The sequence below is a fragment of the Salvelinus sp. IW2-2015 genome, linkage group LG19 (assembly GCF_002910315.2).
Source record: "Salvelinus sp. IW2-2015 linkage group LG19, ASM291031v2, whole genome shotgun sequence".
In the NCBI taxonomy this organism is placed as follows: domain Eukaryota; kingdom Metazoa; phylum Chordata; class Actinopteri; order Salmoniformes; family Salmonidae; genus Salvelinus; species Salvelinus sp. IW2-2015.
The window spans coordinates 6,787,102-6,808,710 of record NC_036859.1 but is presented as its reverse complement, the minus strand read 5'-3'; the positions used below and the strand labels follow the sequence as shown (position 1 = coordinate 6,808,710).

The 21,609-nt window shown below is 42.8% G+C and overlaps 1 protein-coding gene across 3 annotated transcripts in view; it reads right to left on the bottom strand.

The window, feature by feature from the left end:
• The window catches only part of LOC111979391 (transcription factor E2-alpha), a 40,590-nt gene extending 19,643 nt beyond the window's left edge, over positions 1-20,947 (bottom strand). For 2 of the 3 annotated variants that reach the window (XM_024009896.2, XM_024009897.2), the window contains exons 1-7: positions 20,402-20,944; positions 16,072-16,164; positions 15,073-15,145; positions 9,672-9,745; positions 2,748-2,823; positions 1,930-1,970; positions 1,506-1,635 (exon numbers count right to left, since the gene is read on the bottom strand). In XM_024009896.2, the coding sequence (XP_023865664.1) occupies positions 1,506-1,635; positions 1,930-1,970; positions 2,748-2,823; positions 9,672-9,745; positions 15,073-15,145; positions 16,072-16,125 (448 nt within the window). In that variant the 5' untranslated portion in view covers positions 16,126-16,164; positions 20,402-20,944. Of the gene's footprint in view, positions 1-1,505; positions 1,636-1,929; positions 1,971-2,747; positions 2,824-9,671; positions 9,746-15,072; positions 15,146-16,071; positions 16,165-20,401 lie in introns of all 3 variants that reach the window. The other variant, XM_024009895.2, reaches the window with a different exon arrangement.
• Between the last annotated feature and the right edge of the window lie 662 nt (positions 20,948-21,609).

Below are 21,609 nucleotides of genomic sequence, written 5' to 3'. Positions count from 1 at the left end.
TTAAAACAGCAATAATCRAATGAATTCAGAACTTAGTCAATTATACCAAGGCTAAATAAATGCCTTCCACAACCATAAGACCAACTCATAATTTAATTATTTTATCAAAATAGTACCTGCTTTTTCTGTTGTTCCAATAATCACTGATCTGGCTTTCAGGTCGGTCTATAAAAATGACCTTTCTGTAACACATTTAACCAGAACCATGCATAATGCACCCCCACTAATAATGTAGAAAATACCACCGGTCTCAATCTCTCAAGCCAAGCCCACGTGCTAGCGATAAGCCAGCTAATATTCATAATTTAAACATTTAGTCAACTTGGATCTAGGTATAATTTCACAAGCTCTGAATTCAGTTACAGTTGTTATGAACAAAGCCTGATGCCCGTATCCAACTGTTTAAAACGCCATTCTAGCCTTTCCACTTTGTTCAGATGTTGAAATCAAATGACCTACCTTATTTCTCAGAATGAGAACGAGTTGCCAATTCCTTATACAATTGTCTTATGATTATTGCACATTTATAATACACAGACTAAACGGCTAGTATAACAATCTTTATTTGACTAAAATGCTGCTAGCGATACGTGGTACCGTAATGCGCACAAAAACTAAGCATTCTTTTTCCAGAATGTGTTCATTGGTACATCCGTTTTAGTAGTGTCTGCTCTGCTCGAAATTTGAGGAGTTGAAACAAACAGGGAATGGTTGGAAAGGTTAATGTCTCCTCTATTACAGTAAAATATTGTCTCCGTGTGTTGTGGGGTCCATATGACCGATTCTGTTGGACCAAACCTTAAATGAAACCGTTCGTCAGAGAGGAAGAAGTGATCTCTCACCATTGTTGTTGTGAGTGGTAGGGGGAAGGGCTTGGCAGAACGAGACGAAGCGAGAGGTTTCACTCTGGCCAAAATCTGCCCAGAATAAGCCTAATGGGTTTCTATGCGCTTATTTTGAACTTAAGCTTGTCGCCTGCGTTCACCGCCTTTGGGACAACAACGACTCCCATTGTTAAGGCGGAGACATGAGCATCTCGTAATTATATACAGATCTCTGGTGTAAATAGGAAGGTGCACAGCACAGATGGAGCGAACAAGACCAAAAAGACAACATGAGAACAAGAGGGCATAAACGCTCACAAAAACGAAAAAATATATTTTTTAAAAACCTTGATTCTGCAATACTGGCATTTGGAATATCACGCAAAAACATAAAATCAGAATTAAATTTAATATCACCTAGCCCTATGTAGAACGTCCGAGATTTACAACAAATGCATTGCAGTAAGCATTTAAATAGAAGCTTCAATTCAACAACGTTTTTTTTTAAAGACCCTCCAATGTGGCCACCAGGAAAATTGGCACTGCGGCACTGCTTTACATTAGTATGTCTATTCTACCCGTTCTAATTCTGTGCACCATCTTCCTTGCATGTATCCATGCTAGGAAATAGGGATAGCATGAGTGTTTTATGAGGTAATATTCAGTGGTTTCTGTCCTTACCCATGCTCTCCTGGGTGGGTCTCCTGCGAGGGTTGAATTGGGAGGGGTAGAACTGGGAGCCAGACTTCAGGCCCGAGGGTGACAGGGCATCAGGACTGGGCATGGGCATCTCACTGGGCATAAAGCCCGGCTACGCAGGAGAGGAATGAGAGAGAAGGAGAGAAGACAAGGTCAGACACACAAATACTGCATGGGAGATTATCCCAATGTGGAGAGAGGAAAGAGGATGAGAAGGTCGACGGGAGGAGGGGGGAATGGGAGAGAGGAGAAAACAACTCAGGGATGAAGGAGAAGATGGGACAAGGTGGGCAGATTCACAAGAACATCAGTCAGAGGAAGAGACGGTAGCTTCAGAGGGGACRCAGAGAAAAAACATTTGACACATTGGAAGAGAAGCGAGGTCAAGAGAGGAGTGTGATTTTACCTGCGCTCCAAAAGAAGAGTAGGGTCCTCGCTCAGCTTTCCCTATAAAAACAAGAGGGACAATCAGGGCAGGCCATCGTAAAAACCTTTAAAGCCACCTTTTACGCATCTCCAGCACATTAACACCCAATCCGGGGTGTTCCCCTTTCTCCAGTTGGGTGACCCCCTACCCCCCCATCTGCTGCCTGCCTGCTGTGTGGTGCTGTATATGAAGTGTTGTATTTATGGCTTTGGACAGGCGCAAAACAACAAATTGGACCATACCATCCTACCCAACCCAACCCCCTCATCTCTCCCCTGACAGCTCAGCTGAGACACACGCTATAGGCCACACTAATCCTCTGGCAGAGGTTTGTTTGTGCTTGGGTGCACCCAAACCCCTAACCCCCCTTCCAACACACAGCCTAAACACCCTGTCCCCGTGTATGCTCCTAGTCACCTCCACACACGTGGAATGCCCCTGAAGGAGGTCTCTCATATACAGCGACAGTAGGTGAGGTTCTCGCACACACAGTCTCTGTATCCTCTGAGACACACATACAACTGCATCTCCATTCACTCGTGTGCGTTTCAATTTACTCCCCTAAAGACGTATCATTATGCAGTCACTTCTCCTGGTCATTTATTGTAAATACAGGGTGGCTTACTGCAGCTCCGAAAGCCACACAAGACCACAGGGACCTGTTAGTGGGTTTACTTTGTCTTGGTGGGGCCGTCAAATCAGCTGAGCTTAATTAAAGGGATGGGGAGAGAACCTGCTCATGTTCCAAGGTCTAAACCACAGACCAGGTTGGAGGAAATGTATTCAGATTTCCTTACCAACGATCCCCGAGCCGAACAAGGGGGTGGAAGCGAGGCCTTCRTGCTCGTTGTAATGAGCTCCTTCGCCATAACCCTGGAGGGAGAGAGATAAGAGAGATAATATGAAGACTTAAAATCAATTGCTGCTTCTTAAAAAAACAGATTCAGTATGCCAATCTTCAACCAAACACACCGCGCATGTGGGCTCCTTGGGCTAATCTATGCTTCGGGTTGGGCGATGTCATCCTTTGTACGATCGTGATTATGTACCCGTAAAACATTGTGACATACGATGCTAATCACCCCTATTGGCCAGCCCCATATATATTTGTCTTAATGACAACAATACAACACCAGTTGGGCTATAGTGCAAAATGCAATGCAACTGAACGAATCATAATGAAAGATAATATTTTTGAAAGCCTGGACAGAAGCTAAGTGGAGGCAATGGCAAATCTTTTCTGATATTCCTTTCTGGTGGAGGAGCAGAACAGGTTTGTGTGTGTCGGTCTGGCGTGTACATGATGGAACAGTCTGATGAGGAACGGGCTGTCTTACCGTAGTGAGCTAGGTTATAGGCCTGCATCATGGGACGGATAAAAGCACTGCCGTCCTTATAATAATGGCTTTMTTTGCCGCAAAATAAATAATGTTGTCCGTTCTATACCTCATAAAGCTGTGACTGAGAAGAGCCTATGCTATAGAGTTTCATTTGTTGTTATTTTTGAAAKCCACAACAACTTTGGGACAACGCCTTCGTATGATAGAATATTTGGGAAATAAACTACTGTTCATAACTAACTTGTCGTAAAGCTTTTAGGATAGGCCTAGTAGGAAGATAGGTTATTTGGTTTTCAACCTCGCATTAAGGGATTGTCCTGGTCCGCATGGATAATTWATTTCTTAAGAGGACTAATAAATGAGAGAACAAAACCTCAATAGCCTATAGAAAAATTGAACGACAAGTTTAAGCTTGTGTTTTTAGGCTATTCAAATAACTTGAAGATGGAACTCCGTTACATTCATTGTTTGATCAGGAGAAAGTCGCGCATAAAACAAAAAGAGTAGCCTTCAGTCATATTTATAGCCCATGAAAATGGAGAGAGCGAAGGGAATATAGAAAACAATAATTAAGTGTCGGTAAAAAAATAAATAAATGTAAATACAAAAATGGTTTAGGCTATAGCCTAACGCCCATGCATCCGACAGAGAAACAAGATTGTCTGACTGGAGACTGTGCTGCTCTGGTGACATTCTCCACTCTGGCCTACATTCCTCTCGTGTTCTGTAGGCGAGAACATTCATTGAAATAGGCTATAGCAAATAGGAATAGACAAATTACTCAGAATGTCACTTGTGTGCTGCGCTGCGAGACTGTTTTTTTCCCTGAGCGGCGACAGTCAAGTTCAAATAGGTTAAACCACTGTCTGTCACGTCACGATGTAGTCATCATTGATGATTGCTGTTAATGTGTTGGTGTTGGAGCTGGGAGATATATCGTGATAAATTTGACTGACTTTAGTCTATTTTKCTGGATTAGAAATAGGTAAAAGAAAAAAAATGCTATTTGTTTACATTAGCGGCAGGGACCTAGGCAATTTTTACCCACTGCCATGTAAGACAACKGAAACGGTAGCCTATGATTCAAAAAGTAAGCTATTTCAGATGACATATCCAGATAACGCATGATTCATATTTGGATGTGTCAAAATAGGATCCAGAATGATCAGATTTATTTCTGGCTCTTCAGAGAATTTGCCGACATCTTTGTGCATATTGGCCTATAAAGCCACCTGATGGTACTCAAAACATGATTGTTGCTATATAGCCAYGTGGGCTAATTTAGTCATCTTAAAACGCCCAACAAAAAATGTTCAGCTCTAGGCATTGGCTACTTGATGCAGGCCTATTCACTGCAAATGGGGCGCTCTGCTACGCGGCGCATCAAAACCATAGAAATAGATACTTCACAGAAAGTTGTGATTTTCCCCTCTATAAGAGGAACTGTAGTCTCGCTGAAAACTGTATTTTTCCCGCAATTACATTTTGTGCAATGGTCATATGCTTGTGCTTCTCAGAACGCATCTCCCTCTTCCATGCACACATTGGGGAGAGGGAGTGAGAGTGGCTCGCTCACACAGCAGCCGACAGTGAAACAGGCAGATACTTTCATAGGAGGAATCAACATACTGCATTGGCTATTACTCTTGACTAAATAATGGTTTAAGAACAATCTACAGGTACGTAGAGTGTTCAAAGCTGTCATCAAGGAAAAGGGTGGCTACTTTGAGGAATCTCAAATATATTTTGATTTGTTTAACACTTTTTTGGTTACTACATGATTCCATTTGTTTTATTTCATAGTTTTGATGTCTTAACTATTATTCCACAATGTAGGAAATAGTCAAAATAAAGAAAAACCCWTGAATAAGTAGGTACATCCAAACGTTTGACTGGTACTGTATGTACAGTGCCTTGCGAAAGTATTCACCCCCCTTGACATTTTTCCTATTTTGTTGCCTTACAACCTGGAATTTAATTAAATTTTTGGGGGGTTTGTATCATTTTATTTACACAACATGCCTTCCACTTTGAAGATGCAAAATATTTTTGTGAAACAAACAAGAAATAAGACACACAAAAAAATGAAAATTTGTGCATAACTATTCACCCCCCCCCCAGGTTTCACTCAAGAATTTCCCTGTATTTAGCGCCATCCATCATTCCTTCAATTCTGACCAGTTTCCCAGTCCCTGCCGATGAAAAACATCCCCACAGCATGATGCTGCCACCACCATGCTTCACTGTGGGGATTGTGTTCTTGGGGTGATGAGAGGTGTTGGGGTTTGCGCTAGACATAGCATTTTCCTTGATGGMCAAAAAAGCTACACTTTAGTCTCATCTGACCAGAGTACAATCTTCCATATGTTTGGGAAGTCTCCCACGTGTATTAAAAAATATCTTTGAGCAATGGCTTTTTTGTGGCCACTCTTTTGTAAAGCCCAGCTCTGTGGAGTGTACGGCTTAATGTGGTCCTATGGACAGATACTCCAATCTCCGCTGTGGAGCTTTGCAGCTCCTTCAGGATTATCTTTTGGCTCTTTGTTGCCTCTGATTAATGCCGTCCTTGCCTGGTCGGTGAGTTTTGGTGTACTTCTCCACAACCTTGTCCCTGACCTGTTTGGAGAGCTCCTTGGTCTTCATGGTGCCACTTGCCTAGTGGTGTTGCAAACTCTGGGGCCTTTCAGAACAGGTKTATATATACTGAGATCATGTGACAGCTCATTTGACACTTACAGTGCATCTGTGTGGAATCTATTTAATTATGTGACTTCTGAAGGTAATTGGTTGCACCAGATCTTATTTAGGGGTTTCATAGCAAAGGGGGTGAATTCATATGCACGCACCACTTCTGTTTTTTATTTTGTAGATTTTTTAAAAATAAGTTATTTTTTCCCATTTCACGAATTTTGACTATTTTGTTTATGTCCATGACAACAAAATAGGAAAAATGTCAAGGGGGTAAATACTTTTGCAAGGCACTGTATGCAAGCATAAAGAAGCACAAAAAAAAAATATATATATTCCAATGTGATTATGGGTCCCTTGGGAAACACTGACCAACACTTTGGTTAATACCCTGTCATAACTCATACCAGTCTTATTCATTTGTTTTCATGACCACCACCCGTTGAATAATCATTATATCTTTGATTCCAATGGTTCACCCAAGTGTTTTGATCTATAGCGCAAGTAAAATCACAATACTTCTTGCCCCTATCATGCAGTCATCCTAACAACGTGGTAACTTTACTAATATACACAAACATTTGGTGCCACAGAAAGAAAGGAAAAGTGATATCTTCTTAGGAGATATGCTTCAAAAGTAAGTAGGATTCATATAGATCCAATGTAACTACATACTATTGAAGTCAGAAGTTTACATACACTTAGGTTGGGGTCATTAAAACCCGTTTTTCAACCACTCCACACATATTTCTTGTTGACAAACTATAGTTTTGGCAAGTCGGTTAGGACATCTACTTTGTGCATGACAAGTAATTTTCCAACAATTGTTGACAAACAAATTCTTTCACTGTTATCACAATTGCGTAGTGTCAGAAGTTTACATACACTAAGTTGACTGGGCCTTCAAAACAGCTTGGAAAAATCCAGAAAATGATGTCATTGGCTTAGAAGCTTTCTAATAGGCCAATTGAACATAGGAGTGAATTGGAGGTGTACCTGTGAATGTATTTCAAGGCCTACCTTCAAAACTCAGTACTCTTTGCTTGACATCATGGCAAAATATAAAGAAATCAGCCAAACCCCAGAAAATAATTGTAGACCTCCACAAGTCTGGTTTCATCCTTGGAGCAATTTCCAAACGCCTGAAGGACCACTTCATCTGTACAAACAATAGTACCCAAGGATAAACACCATGGGACCACGCAGCCGTCATACCGCTCAGGAAGGAGACGCGTTCTGTCTCCTAGAGATGAACGTACTTTTGGGCGAAAAGTGCAAATCAATCCCAAAACAGCAGCAAAGGACCTTGTGAAGATGGAGGAAACAGGTACAAAAAGTATCTATATCCACAGTAAAACGAGTCCTATATCGACATAACCTGAAAGGCCACTCAGCAAGGAAGAAGCCACTGCTCCAAAACCACCATAAAAAAGCCAAACTACGATTTGCAACTGCACTTGGGGACAAAGATTGTAATTTTCTGAGAAATGTCCTCTGTCTGATGAAACAAAAGTAAAACGTTTGGCCATAATGACCCATCGTTATGTTTGGAGGAAAAGGGGGAGTCTTGCAAGCGAAGAACACCATCCCAATCGTGAACCACGGGGTGCAGCATCATGTTGGTGGCGTGCTTTGCTGCAGGAGGGACTGGTCACTATTACAAAATAAGATGCACATGAGGAAAATTATGTGGATATACTGAAGCAACATTCTCAAGACATCAGTCAGGAAGTACGGCTTCGTCTCAAATGGGTCTTCCAAATAGGACAATGACTCCAAGCATACTTCCAAAGTTGTGGCAAAAATGGCTTAAGGACAACAAAGTCAAGGTATTGGATGTGCCATCAAAAGCCCTACCTCAAACTATAGAAATTTGTGGGAGAACTGAAAAAGCGGTGTGCGAGCAAGGAGGCCTACAAACCTGACTCAGTTACACCAGCTCTGTCAGGAGGACGGGCCCAAATTCACCCAACTTACTGTCGGAAGCTTGTGGAGGCTGCCAAAACGTTTGACCCAAGTTTAAACAATTTAAAGGCAATGCTAACCAAATACGAATTGAGTGTATGTAAACTTCTGACCCACTGGGAATGTGATGAAAGAAATAAAAGCTGAAAATAAATAATTATCTACTATTATTCTGCCATTTCACATTCTTAAAATAAAGTGGTGATCCTAACTACCCAAGACTGGGAATTTTTACAAGGATTAAATGTCAGGATTTGTGAAAAACTGAGTTTAAATGTATTTGGCTAAGGTGCATGTAAACTTCCGACTTCAACTGTATAACGACAAAAGTATTTGGACACCCCTTCAAATTAGTGGATTCGGCTATTTAAGCTACACCCGTTAATGACAGGTGTAGAAAATCGAGCACACAGCAATGCAATGTCCATAGACAAACATTGGCAGTAGAATGGCCTTACTGAAGAGCTTAGTGAATTTAAAATGTTGGCAAAGTCATAGAATGCCACCTTTCCAACAAGTCAGTTCGTCAAATTTCTTCCCTGCTAGAGCTGCCCCGGTCAACTTAAAGTGCTGTTATTGTGAAGTTGAAACATCTAGGAGCAACAACGGCTCAGTCGGGAAGTGGTAGGCCACAGAAGCTCATGRAACAGGACCGCAGATTGCTAAAATGAATAAAAACCGTCTGTCCTCGATTGCAACACTCAATACGGAGTTCCAAACKGCCTCTGGAAGAAAYATCAGCACAAGAACTGTATGATGGAAGCTTCATGAAATAGATTTTCATGGCCGAGCAGCCGCACACAAACCTAAGATCACCATGCGCAATGACAAGCCTCGGCTGGAGTCGTGTAAAGCTCGCCGTCATTGGACTCTGGAGCAGTGGAAAYGTGTTCTCTGGAGTGATGAATCACGCTTCACCATCTGGCAGTCCGAAGAACGAATCAGGGTTTGGAGGATGCCAGGGGAATGCAACCTGCACCAATGGATAGTGCCAAATGTAAAGTTTGGTGGAGGAGGAACAATGTTTTGGGCTAGGCCCCTTAGTTCCAGTGAAGGGACATCTTAACACAGCATACAATGATATTCTAGACGATTCTGTGCTTCCGACTTTGTGGCAACAGTTTGKGGAAGGCCCTTTCCTGCTTCAGCATGACAATGCCCCCATCCACAAAGCGAGGTCCATACAGAAATGATTTGTCGAGATTGGTTTGGATGGGCTTGACTGTTCTGCACAGAGCCYAGACCTCAACACCACCGAACACCTTTGGGATGAATTGGAACGCTGACTGCGAGCCAGGCCTAATCACCCAACATCAGTGCCCGACCTCACTAATGCTCCTGTGGCTGAATGGAAGCAAGTTCCCGCCGCAATGTTCCAACAATCTAGTRGAAAGCCTTCCCAGAAGAGCGGAGGCTGTTATAGCAGCAAAGGGGGRACCAACTCCATATTAATGCTCATGATTTTGATATGAGATGTTCGACAAGCTGGTGTCCACATACTTTTTGTCATGTAYATTATTTTCTGTGCTCTTCAAATTTTCTGTGGTGCTCCTAACTTTTTTATGTTAAAAGAGCCAGTGCTACTAATTATTTATTTTTAAATTTAGAGCCCTGCTAGTCATATACTATTAGTAATATCCACCGTGTATGAAAACCTTGTCCATGCTGATCAGTGTGTAGCCACTGTAGTGTGTAGTGTACAGTATGAAGTGTGCAGTGTTCCTTTACCCGTCCCTGGTTGAAGGAAGGGCTGTTCTGTTCTCCTGATACCCAGGGGCCAGGACCGCTCCGCTCATCTATACCTAGAAGATGGAACGCACAGGGTTAGACCTGCTCACTCAGAACCATGTAGGACTGGAAAGGGAAAGGAGATAAGGAGAGAGGGAAAGGGACCAAAACTAGTAGTAGACTGGTAGTCTTTCACCCAACTCCAAATAAACCCGTAGTTCCTAGTACCCACCCAGAGCATTTGTAGGTTTGAGAAGTTGGAGATGTGACCAAAATGGGAAAAATTCCACCTAGCCAATCAGAGGGCAAGGGGGAACCGTTAAGATAATGCCAATACCTATCTAATCCTTTACGATCTACACCAGTACCTAGGGAGATAGGCGATATAGGCTAGAAGCCAATATGCAATGGAGGGTGACCCAGTTAGGAAGCACTGCTGCTTCCTCACTGGCTAGAAGTGTTCTAAATAACCTTTGGCTGAGCGCGCTGCTACTTCAGCTCCCCGTGACAGCTCTGCCACCACACTGTCACTTAGTGTAGCTATGAGCTGTAGGAAGTTTGAATAATTAACACCCAGTATGAGCCTCCTACAATCATCCTCAACATTTGTCATTCTCCCACTCTCTCCACTTCTGTCCATGGCAACGCAGTAGTTGTTCGTATCCCCATCCCATCACACCTCTCTTTGCATGACAACGGATGAAGGAGTACACAAATGACAGAAGGGACACACGTCATGCATGTTGTCCCCGGTCAAGGGATTTGCATTGAAGAAGTGGAAGTAGGGAGAGTGATTTTAAAGATTGCCGAAGCAGAAATTCCTGCCCCCCTCCCCTTCTCTCCTCCCCCTCCGTTTCCTCTCTTACCGCTACCCAGCATCTCTGGGGGGAAGCTGAGGCTTAATTGTGTGCTGATTTGCATAACTGTGCATATTAATGAGACTGCGCTCTATGAATATTCATATTTTTGTTTTGTTGTCTAATAACAAAAATGGAAAGGGGCGGAGGGGAGCAGGCTGGAAGCACGACTGGATCAGCCATCAAGGAGAATGATGGGTCCAGAGAGGAAAGAGCTGCTATATCACCGTGACAACTGATCTATAGGAGAGATGGCAGCAGAATCGCAGATGAAGGAGACGAGGGGTTTGTTGCCTCAACCTGACTGTCACGCTCCATGTCCAGCAGTAGAACAGACTCAGAGAGGACATATACACAGAGACATATGGACCAGTCCTTTCCCCTGCTGAAATGACACCAGTGTTTCCCCTAGATATTTCTTAGGTGGATCGCAAAGGCAACAATTAATGAGACAGCGCCCACAAATTATGAAATGTGCCGGATATTGTGGACCGATAAATGAGGTTGGAATGATACTGTGAAAATGAGAATGCCCTTTTAGTGTAAGAGCTGCTTTTGGTGGGATGGAGTTTTGGCCTTACCATGCAGTGAATTGGTTAATAGACCAATAAAATAAAATAAAATAAAAAAAGAGTTCCAAACCTCTCTGCCAATAACAGCTAATTCTCAGTTTTCCCCTCCCCACTCAGGACTGTCTGGGAGTGGTCTATCAACATTCTTGCTTGAGAAATTGCCCTTTGCTAAGAAGCCCAGTTTGTTTTCAATGAAAATGGTCAAAAAGTAACAATCACARTGAGGTACTTAATTATTAACCAGAAATGATTTGATAGCGATAAAAACGGCTGCAATGGACCATTAAATATCTCCATAACTCTGTCGAGGGCTGCCAACAAACATTATCAGGACATCTTAATCTGGTATCCTGCTACTGAATCAGGCCGGACCTTTATAAGGCACTCGCTCCCCCTCACGTCAACACCGTGAATAGGCGGCTAAAATATGGTCATCTGAAGAATGTGGAAGACTTAGCATAGCCRCTGGGGTAGGAAATGAACACGGCGGGTATCCCTTACTGCTCTTTGGGAAGACTGACAGATGGAAGACAGGGGGATATAGACCTGACACCATGGAGATCCACAAAGGCACGGGGATAATAGGGAGCTCTGCAGGTAGCTAGGACCTCACACCTCGGGCTATTCATGTGTTCTCCTGAGGAGAGGAAGGGTCTACAGGAAGTATGGAGCGAATGGAGAAGAGGGTGTCTGGAATGCATGGAAGGAAGCGCGCTCCTAGACCTTCTGGGGTAAGTAGTAAGTAGCGTCACAACTCTTATTGCAAGGTATTTWAAAATGGCTGGTGCAGGGATTTGGACTGCATTGAAATGTATGGACGGGGAGCTGTGTTTCAACCGGGGAGAAAAAAGAGAAAAAGACGAAGAAAGTTTCACACCACACAAATGACTCACATTGAGTGAGGGAGAGGGCAAGTGAGCAACTCTGAAGTAAAACATCATTAAAATTGCTTTCATGCATATTCATTAGGACCACATTTTCCTACTAATTAACAGATCTGCTGATTAGTATAAAGGAGAGAATAAGTGAGACTCGTCTAAGTAGACTCATTTGTTTTCCTCAAAACTTCAAATGGCTTCCTCCTGCAAGTCGTTACCATGACAGCCTGATATAAGACAAATAGAACATCAGAGAAAACCACAGAGCTCTTGTCCACAGAACCCTGGTAGAAGAGAGGATCCAGTACTAAACTCCACATTCTAATTATACGGATTCATTTAACCAAGAATCTTGAAAATAGTTGGTCTACTATGTTACCAAGCCATTGCTGATGACAACAACTCAAAAAAACATGAGGCAGGAACTCCACACCTTAACCTCTGTTATAGGGTTTGCCCCCCAGGGATACTTCTGTGACTGAGTGAGTTAAGAGTGAGTGAGAGAACGTCTCAGCACGATAGCTCAGAGAGCGAGAGGGTTGAGTCAGGCCAGACACATTCACTAGCGAGTCCCCTTTAAACCCGGGTCTCACCACCCCTTCAAGCGAGGCTGGCCTATAATTACCACAGGAAGAGATACTGGAAACGACCAGTCAGCCTGAGTCACACAAGCTACAGGACCAACACACAGGGAACATGCAGGCACAAACACACTTCACTTTTATAGGATAATGCCCCGGGCACTGATTGGTGTACTGTCTGGTGTCTACCCTTTCTTCCTTCCTTCCTTTCATCCCAGCCCTGTATGACAGAAATGTGAGTCAACCAGACATAATGCATGATGCCTAATAAGTATTAAGGAGTGTGATTATGATTTAGGGAATGTCTACAATGGATACGCAACAGTATAGGATGTGTCTGAAATGATTACTAAGAGCCAGTGTCACGATGCTGGGAGGACAATATTCAACACCAACTTGAAATTACAAATTTGAACATGATTAGGCATGCTACTTCCCATATTATTTTTGAATCATTCAAGTTAGAAGCTAAACATATTCTGGACAATGTATCTTATGTTTAAAGCTCTGTGGTTTGATCAAGTCTGACAGAGTCTGCTTCTATACTGCACAAGGAATCCAATTCATGAGCAAATCTGATCAAGTTACTGAATTACCAAATCCAAATTTCCAGTCACACGAAGGAAAGTTCCTAAAGAACGGAAAGTTCATGCAAAATGTATACGTTCCTCTTTTGCATTTCAACCCAAGCCAGAGTTTAAAAATACCAGTTCAGAATCTCAGTTTCTGCTTGCCAGTAAATGAAACTTCGTTGGAAGTTAGTTTACACCTCAAGGGTTTTGCACAGACACCCAAAGTCAGAGAGAACTAGGGATGCATGACAACGACCGTTCCTACGGGTAAAGATCTCCCAAAGACACAGATCTGTGATCAGCTTACCCTTCCCCAAAAAATTTACCATAGATCAATATCTTGGGTCAGGCTAAACTCATCCTAATCCATGACAGCACACGTCAAACCTTTTCCACTCTACAGGGACGAGCACCAAAAAAAATACTAATAAACCACAGCTCAACTAAATCAAATCTAGAAAAAAAGGCAAGGCAGAGCAGATACTCACCAATGCTACCAAGGAGATGGTAGTGCAGAGAGACTAGGAACCTTCCCTTATAGAGCCTCTTCCTCCCCATTGTGAGAGGATGGGTGGGGGCTTCCTGGGTGAAATCATACACTGGGCCACATATGCTGCCTGCCTATCCACTTCTCTCTCTGCGGCCTAGRCCCTTTGTTTTGGCCTCTGATGAGCATTGTGGAGACCTGTGCTGAGGGCTGCCACACAATACCAGGAGCAGCCGTTGGATTGAGAAAAGTAACGGCCTTTTTCTGTAAGTGTGCACCTTTCGTCGCTACAAAAGAAAATGTAAGTGGCCCTCAAGCGTAGAGAAACACCGTAGTTCGGTTTCCACGCTTCACCTACTCCGTCCCTTTCATCTGATTTATGCTACTTCAATATCCTGTTTCTTTTCAGTTACAACCTGAAAATACCTACATCAACGGTTCAGGGATTCGAGGAGRGTGAAAGAAGGTGATTGGAGGAGAAGGGAGAAGGGGGGGGTGAAGGGAAATGATTGGCGGAGAGGAGAGGGTTGAAGAAAAGTGGCTTGAGGCCGAGAGAGAGAGAGAGGATGCAAGTTGGATGTGGAGCATGGTTCTTGTGTTGATCTCAGATGGTTATCAACAAGAGGAGATGGGATCTATTGAGGGTAGTTGGTTGGTTGTTTGGGGGTGAGGAGGAGCGAAGAATACCGTAAATAGTTCCCCCCTCCCCACAGGGTGAGAGATGGGGAATTTGGGGGTGAATAGGGTCATTTCCCATCCCCCCTCCTGTTTTAACACCCTCCGTAGAGTGTGATGGAGAGGCAGCAGCTGAGAAGGTGAGGGCGGGGACACCTGGAGGGGGAGGGGAAGACTGAGGCTGCTTCCTTTTCTTGATGAACTTTATTAACAAACAGCTGGAAGGAGAAGACCGGTGGAATCATATCCAATCCTTCRACCCATCAGTGGTAATGAAGGACAGTAGGCCATTTTAGCCTATTTGGAGTATTGATACAGCTACTGTGATTTGACCTCACTGACAACACTCCCTACGGGGCAGTGAGAGGATGGACAGTGGGGAGGGGTGGGGGGGTCAGAGGTGGGACAGTGGGGAGGGTTCTYAGAAGACAAATAAGAAAGTGTTGTTGAAAGGGTTGTAACAGCCCATCGATGTCATGCTGTTCCTTAAAGACATATATAGGGGACCATTACAAAGCAATAACACCCTTAATGAAACAGCTTCAGATGAGATGTAGGGAAAAGGTGGATGTTGACCATTTTAAATCATATGGTCACATATGAAGACCATGTTGGTCAAAATGTTGCTGTACCATCACCAAGGTGACCTGAAGAAGACCATGTTAACTGAAATACTTAAATGATTGTACCATAATTAGGCTTTATTCAAAATCTAAATTGGGAGCTGTAAGCATTCAGTGGGCATTTCTTTTTGTATAAAAACCAAGGGCAGGTCTTACCGGAGCCTCCAAACTGGCTGCTGGCTAGAGTGGTGGGCCTGTTCTTCCCATTTGACACCGGTGGCGCAAACATCTGAAAAAGAGACAAACACTGCGTCAAAAACATTAAACCAGAAATGGGACGTAGATTTTTTTTTAAAGTCCAGGGGCCATATCCACAAAGCATCTCAGAGTAGGAGCGCTAATCTCGGATCAGTTCATAAAATCTTATTCATTATGAAGTAAAAGTCCAACCTGATGCTAGAGCAGCACTGTGGATATGGGCCCTAAAGTTTAAAAAAACTAAACAAGCACAAGTCTCCTTTAGACATCTATGTTTTGAGAAAAATGGCGAGCCTGTGGCAACCACTTCACTAAACTAGTCAGTAGTCATCTTCATTAGACTACAGGAACCCAAAGCTGCCCTTAATAGACACCAAAGTACAATAACAACGGTTACATTACACCTAGTTTGGTGCTAGGCGCTAATTTAATCTATCCGATAGAAGGATTTAGTCGTTCTCAGTTACAACAGACTCCCGCAGYTGTCAACAGTGTGAAGCAATCTAAAAAAAACATGCCAATGAGTTAGTCATTGACGTGAGTGACTCACAAAAACTGCCCAATGACAACACTGGCTGATTGATACCGTGCTATTCACTTTATGTAACAACCTTTTATACCAAACAATACAACAACAAAAACACTTACTTTTATTATAGCTAAGAGACATTTTAGCAAATSGTCTTTGGCATGTCTATCTTGATGGGTGTGGATTTATACACCCTTGTCTTGACAACAAAAGGTGTGTGTTGAAGTGTTTCTGTGTACATAAACTATTTATCTAAAATAATACATTTTATCAGTCTACGGTTTCCCCCTGCCCATCCCATTATAAGAGACTATGTGTATTTGACTACAAACAACTTATTATATACCYGAAGGAGCTGTTCTGGACAAATATATTCTAGTATTGGGAACAAAAATATTGCAGGGCTGTTGACAGCAAAGATGTCTTACCGCGCTGAAATCCAGCAGGTCGCTGAGCTCCTTGTCTGTTCCCACTGTAGCCATTCTCTGCTGCTGTTCCTTTGGCCCTCGCAGTCTCAGCAACTGAGGGGGCGAGAGAGAGAACTGATCTTTAGTGGGATAACAGACCAACTGGCAAAGTCTAGAGCTGGGTTGTCAAACTCATTCCATGGACGGCYGAGTGTCTGCTGGTTTTTCCCCTTCAATTTGTATCCAATTAAGATCTACACATATGGGTGAGGGGAGTTCCTAACTAATCAATGACCTTAATTCATCAAGCAATCGCAAGGGGGGAGCGAAAACCAAGCATTTCCCTACACTCGCATTAACATCTGCTAACCATGTGTATGTGACAAATAAAATTTGATTTGAAAACCCACAGACACTCCGCCTTAGTGGAATGAGTGACACGTGGTCTAGAGCAGGGGTCTCCAGCAGGTCGATCGCCAGCCACCAGCAGCCCACCTATGAGTAGCTCGCCAAACAATTCTGAAAGTACATGCAATTTTCACGTGTTGCAGCGTAAAAAAAAMCGTCATAAACAAAATCTACCAAGTATCAGACACTGCAAGCTTCCAGCTAATATCTAATCAACACGACATCGTCATTATTCCACCCCTGGGGGGGGAAAAAGACAATCCTAACAGAATATCTGCCCGTCTGTGTGGTGTGTGCGTTTGTCTGTGTGTAGACCATTGATGCGATAACCGTCTTGTGGGTTGACAGAAATACCTTCCCCAAAACCTTCTCAATTAAACGTTAACTGCAAAGTAGGCTTACCTGGCAGAAGTATATCATGAGTAAGTACATAAATCGGAATATATTATTTGTTAATTTGCATACTTTGCCATGAAATGAGTAGCAGCAGTAAAGAACCACTGCTAGACCGGCACACTAGACGGCACATTCCTCACTCACTAGATGTAATTAAAGGGGAAGTACACTCAAATCTTCCCAAACTAAAAATAAATGGGCTTCTGATGTGATTTAAGCATTGGCATGGACACAGGACATCCATTTTCATTGTTTCTCTATGAACAATAGACATTTTGAGTGAAAAACAAAAAAAATCTAATACCAGGAAAAATTAAATGGAGAATTTTGAGGGGGGAGGAGATATAAAACTGAATTTGTGTGTGGGCCGGGGCTCTCAAAGTAGCTCTCATGCTAGAAAAGGTTGGAGACTCCTGGTCTAGAGGTACAAATAGTTGAAAGACAGAAGAATCAGTGACAAAAGTGTGAAGTCAAATCTTACTCAATTGATTCCTGTGTCAARGGTACATTTTCAGCATCATGATTCAAATCCACCAACAAATTGCTTATTCAGACACCAAGATTTCTCTACACAAACCATTAACTTGGTTGCAACCACTTTTTACTGTGTGGTTAGACATCTCTGTAATGGATAGGCCACATTACAATTCCCCTTGTAGAACATAAGTTTACATTTGGCAGAGCATGTAGGTGGTCTACGTRATAAGCGACCTTGTCTGAGACCTGAAGACTGAAGTTTGCTCCCTGAGCAAACAAGGGGCTCCCACGCATAGGCATCTTCAGTGGGCCAACAGTCTTGGGGATACAAAAGTAAATCAGGTTTGATACCCGGTCGGCCATCATGGTGAAAATGTCACGAGCATCGAGTCAGCATGATATCACTTTCCTTCTGTATAGAATGACCAACATTAGGGTTGGCAAAACACACAAAGCACCCTTTACACACACACACACACTTCAAAAGGCCAATAAGGGGGAGGGATGGCACAAATATAGCCTCCTAGTTATTTCCCTGCTACAAGTATCCTGCTCTGTTATTGAGTTAGATGACGCAACTCTTTCCCATTCATTTGGAATTGTGGCCTGCAGATTTGTGCTACATAGCTCAATCTACAAAACAGGTGGTGTGGAATCCCTTAAGGTATGGAAACTACTGGCAAACTTACACTCTGGGATGAACTACTGGCAAACTTACACTCTGGGATGAACTACTGGCAAACTTATTTCACGCTGGGTTGAACACTACTGGCAAACTTACCACTCTGGGTATGAAACTTCTTGGCAAACTTACCACTCTGGGATGAACTACTGGCAAACTTACAACTCTGGGATACTGAAACTTACTCTGGAAAGAACTTTACACTCTGGGTGAGACTACTGTTGCAAACTTACACTCTGGGATGAACTACTGGCAAACTTACACTCTGGGATGAACTACTGGCAAACCTACACTCTGGGATGAACTACTGGCAAACCTACACTCTGGGATGAACTACTGGCAAATTTACACTCTGGGATGAACTACTGGTAATGCTTTAATCCTTGGGTATTAGAGGTTTTGAGTGCCTTTATCAGAGATCTAGTGTCACATAAACTCTGGGCTTTCCCCATTCTAGCCCACATCAGTCAGCTATCTGGAGTATGGCCTCTGGTCTACCACAAAGCCAATACTCACCTCTCTCCTCAGCCCTGGCTGCCTCTGCAACCTAAGAAACCAACCTGCTTCAAGAGTTGTTCTCACCAACAACAATACCAGCCTACACATCAAARGCCATTACATATGGTATGAAATATCTGAGCTTTACCAGCACAGTAACCCCACGGGTTTATCAAATAAAGGACCTAGTTGTTCTGTTTCACAACATTTCCCCGTTTGTACCAGATGAACATAACTCAGGTCTCAAGTGTTTTCCTCAAACTTCAGCCAGAGTAAGGTTTAGGCTACGCTATCTGTGTTCCAAAATCAAACAACACGATCATCTAAGTAGGCTAATGAACAGCTCAGGGCATCGACAAGCACTGGGTTCTGGTTGTGTGAAAGGATTTCAGACACGTCAAGAACAAGAGTAGCCTATGTGTGCTGAGCATCAGTGTTGTTGGTGACGGTGAGTGTGTCTTCCCTCGAGGGCAGCATCTGAAACACTACCAGGCAGGCAGCACCCCATGGCCAAGAGCCAACACACAAGAAAGTGCAAAGATAAGAGGGGGCCTCATGCAAAACTCAGTTCGGTAAACTTGTCACTGTGGGGAATGTAATCATGAATAGGCTATATGATAGTTATATAAGCCTTGTAAAAAAAAAAGTATACTATAACCTACTTAGAATCACATAATCAGGATGTTTTTGAGGTACATGACTAGTTTAAGGAGTACACTAACACATGCATTACTAGTGAAGAGTAGTATGATCTTGTTGGTACAGAAAATCATGCTGCAGCAGACGTTCAACAGTTGCCTGACAGTTCTCTGCATGTCCCATTCGCTGCGGAAATCTGCTTCCTCCCTAAAATCGAAGTTCCATAATGGGCCCCACTGACGACCCCCCCCCCCCAATACGTAGGCCTTCCCGGACGGCTAATCTAAATTGTTTTTGCGGATTTCGACGGAATCCCCCGAGTGCAGGTTTTACCATAACAACAAAAGCTTTATGTCAACCCATAAATTATTGTTCAGTTCGTGCGTTTGGGATGGGTGAGAAAYCGGTTGTGAATTAGCTGTCGAATACACACGACTTCTCCACTTGTCTGTTAGTATAGAACACAAAGAGAGTCAGGCCCTGATAAAGTTAGCGATAACGGCTAGAACAATGGTGTAAGAGTTGCTCTCCTTGCGTATTAAATTAAATGTGCATGATGGAAAAACGATAATAAAATGTGTTGATCCGTGCGTAAAGAATGTACATTGCTTATGTTCATGTTCAGGGGTTCCACGCGAGAGAAGAGGGTGGGGGGAAAGGAATTTACTGCCAAATGCGAAATAAACWGAGTGGAAAATGTTGAGGAGCACATAACTGGGAATTGAGATACATTAGATCGTACGTCTATTATAAAATACATGTAAAATATAAAAACAGCCTATTTGACCCAGAAAATAGAGGCATGCATGCGTGCCTTTCTGGGCGCAACTTTCCTCTACACCACAAAGTTTTCCTCTAAATATTTAACCACATTTCGAACCGTCTAAAACATTTAGTTTGTTATTCSWGAAAATATTGACACAGAAATGCCAGTAGTATCACTACAATGATTTAGCCGTTCGAACTGGCATGTTAGGTTACTTTTAAACTTGACAATGTTGTCCAAAGTGAACAAAGAAGTATTTTCCTACAAGGCTGCAAGTAGCTAGCGTTACTGCCCAACTGCTGCATGCTCGCTCCCATGGCCCAGGCCGGACAAAAATTCAAGACCCCGTTTTCTCCGGCAGTGCTACTCACACAACTCATAATTATTATTATTCGCTAAAGTTGCACAATGCCCCCGCAAAACATATGCCGGCCAATATCATAATATCGTTCACAAATATACAGTGTGTGATGTGGTGTATTTACCTTTCAGTAACCTCTTTAATTATGTAGCATCCAACAGGGGGGGAAAAGAACGCTTGTAGAGAGAAAAACAAAGTTGGGGATAGATTCCCTCTCTGTGCTCCGGACTGTAAATGAAGAGCGAACGACGATATCGTGTTCTCCCAAACCCTTATTGGTTCGTTATACAGTCCAMGTCACGAAAATGAAACAATGTTTCCAAATAGCTTCATAACTCTTGTGATATCTCAATCGATTATTTTAGTTGCTACAATTGTAACCATTTTATCTTCCGAGTAGACATGTTAACAGCCTCCACATTGTCGGTTCCAAAAGAGTATCCCTCCGCGGCTTACGAGGATCGTAAAACACCAGTGGTGTCCGATTTCAAACGCCCTACAACTAAAAACKGCCGTTTTCAATAAACATCCAGTAACACATCGATATGGAGATAAACTAAAATACTGTACAGCATCAGTGTTATTGTCGTTGCATTAAAATTACATCTTTTTTAAATCGCAAACCATGAGAACTACGTCAATTTGCGGAGGGAGACTGCGGAAAACCGAATAGTGGCAGACCAGAAACAGTGTGAGATGGAACGATAATACAGCAGACGCACAACCAATGGTATGCCACGAGAATCTGATTGACAGTAAGAAAGTCCAAATATATATCGACATTGTTCGTTGGGCCTGCCTCCAATGTTACCCCATCATGGACCCGCTATGGTCCGTGTTATGGACAGCATTTCATTTTAATAATGTGTTTAACTGCAATAACAGTGCATGATGCAGTTATTGGTAAAGGCTGAACTTGAAAACCATTGCAAAATATGTATCCTCATATTAGGTACATCAACAAGCCATACATATATCCTATTTGCACAGGGCCTATACAATTCAGTCACACATTCTGTAAAAACAACAACAAAACATGAATATAGGCTACTAAGATAATGCGTGAAGGTTAGTAGTATCCTAATCCATTTAGCCTATTACAGACCTAATGTGATCTACCAGCCCACCCTATCTTTCAATAAAAGAGTATTGCAGATTTAAGCACATAGCCAGTATCTGTTAATAATAATCTAGCCTACCAGTATTAACATTTATTTTACACAAAATAATTAGAGGAGGCAGATCAGGGGTCAGGATTTCTGCTTGTGTGTGTGTGTGTGTGTGTGTGTGTGTGTGTGTGTGTGTGTGTGTGTGTGTGTGTGTGTGTGTGTG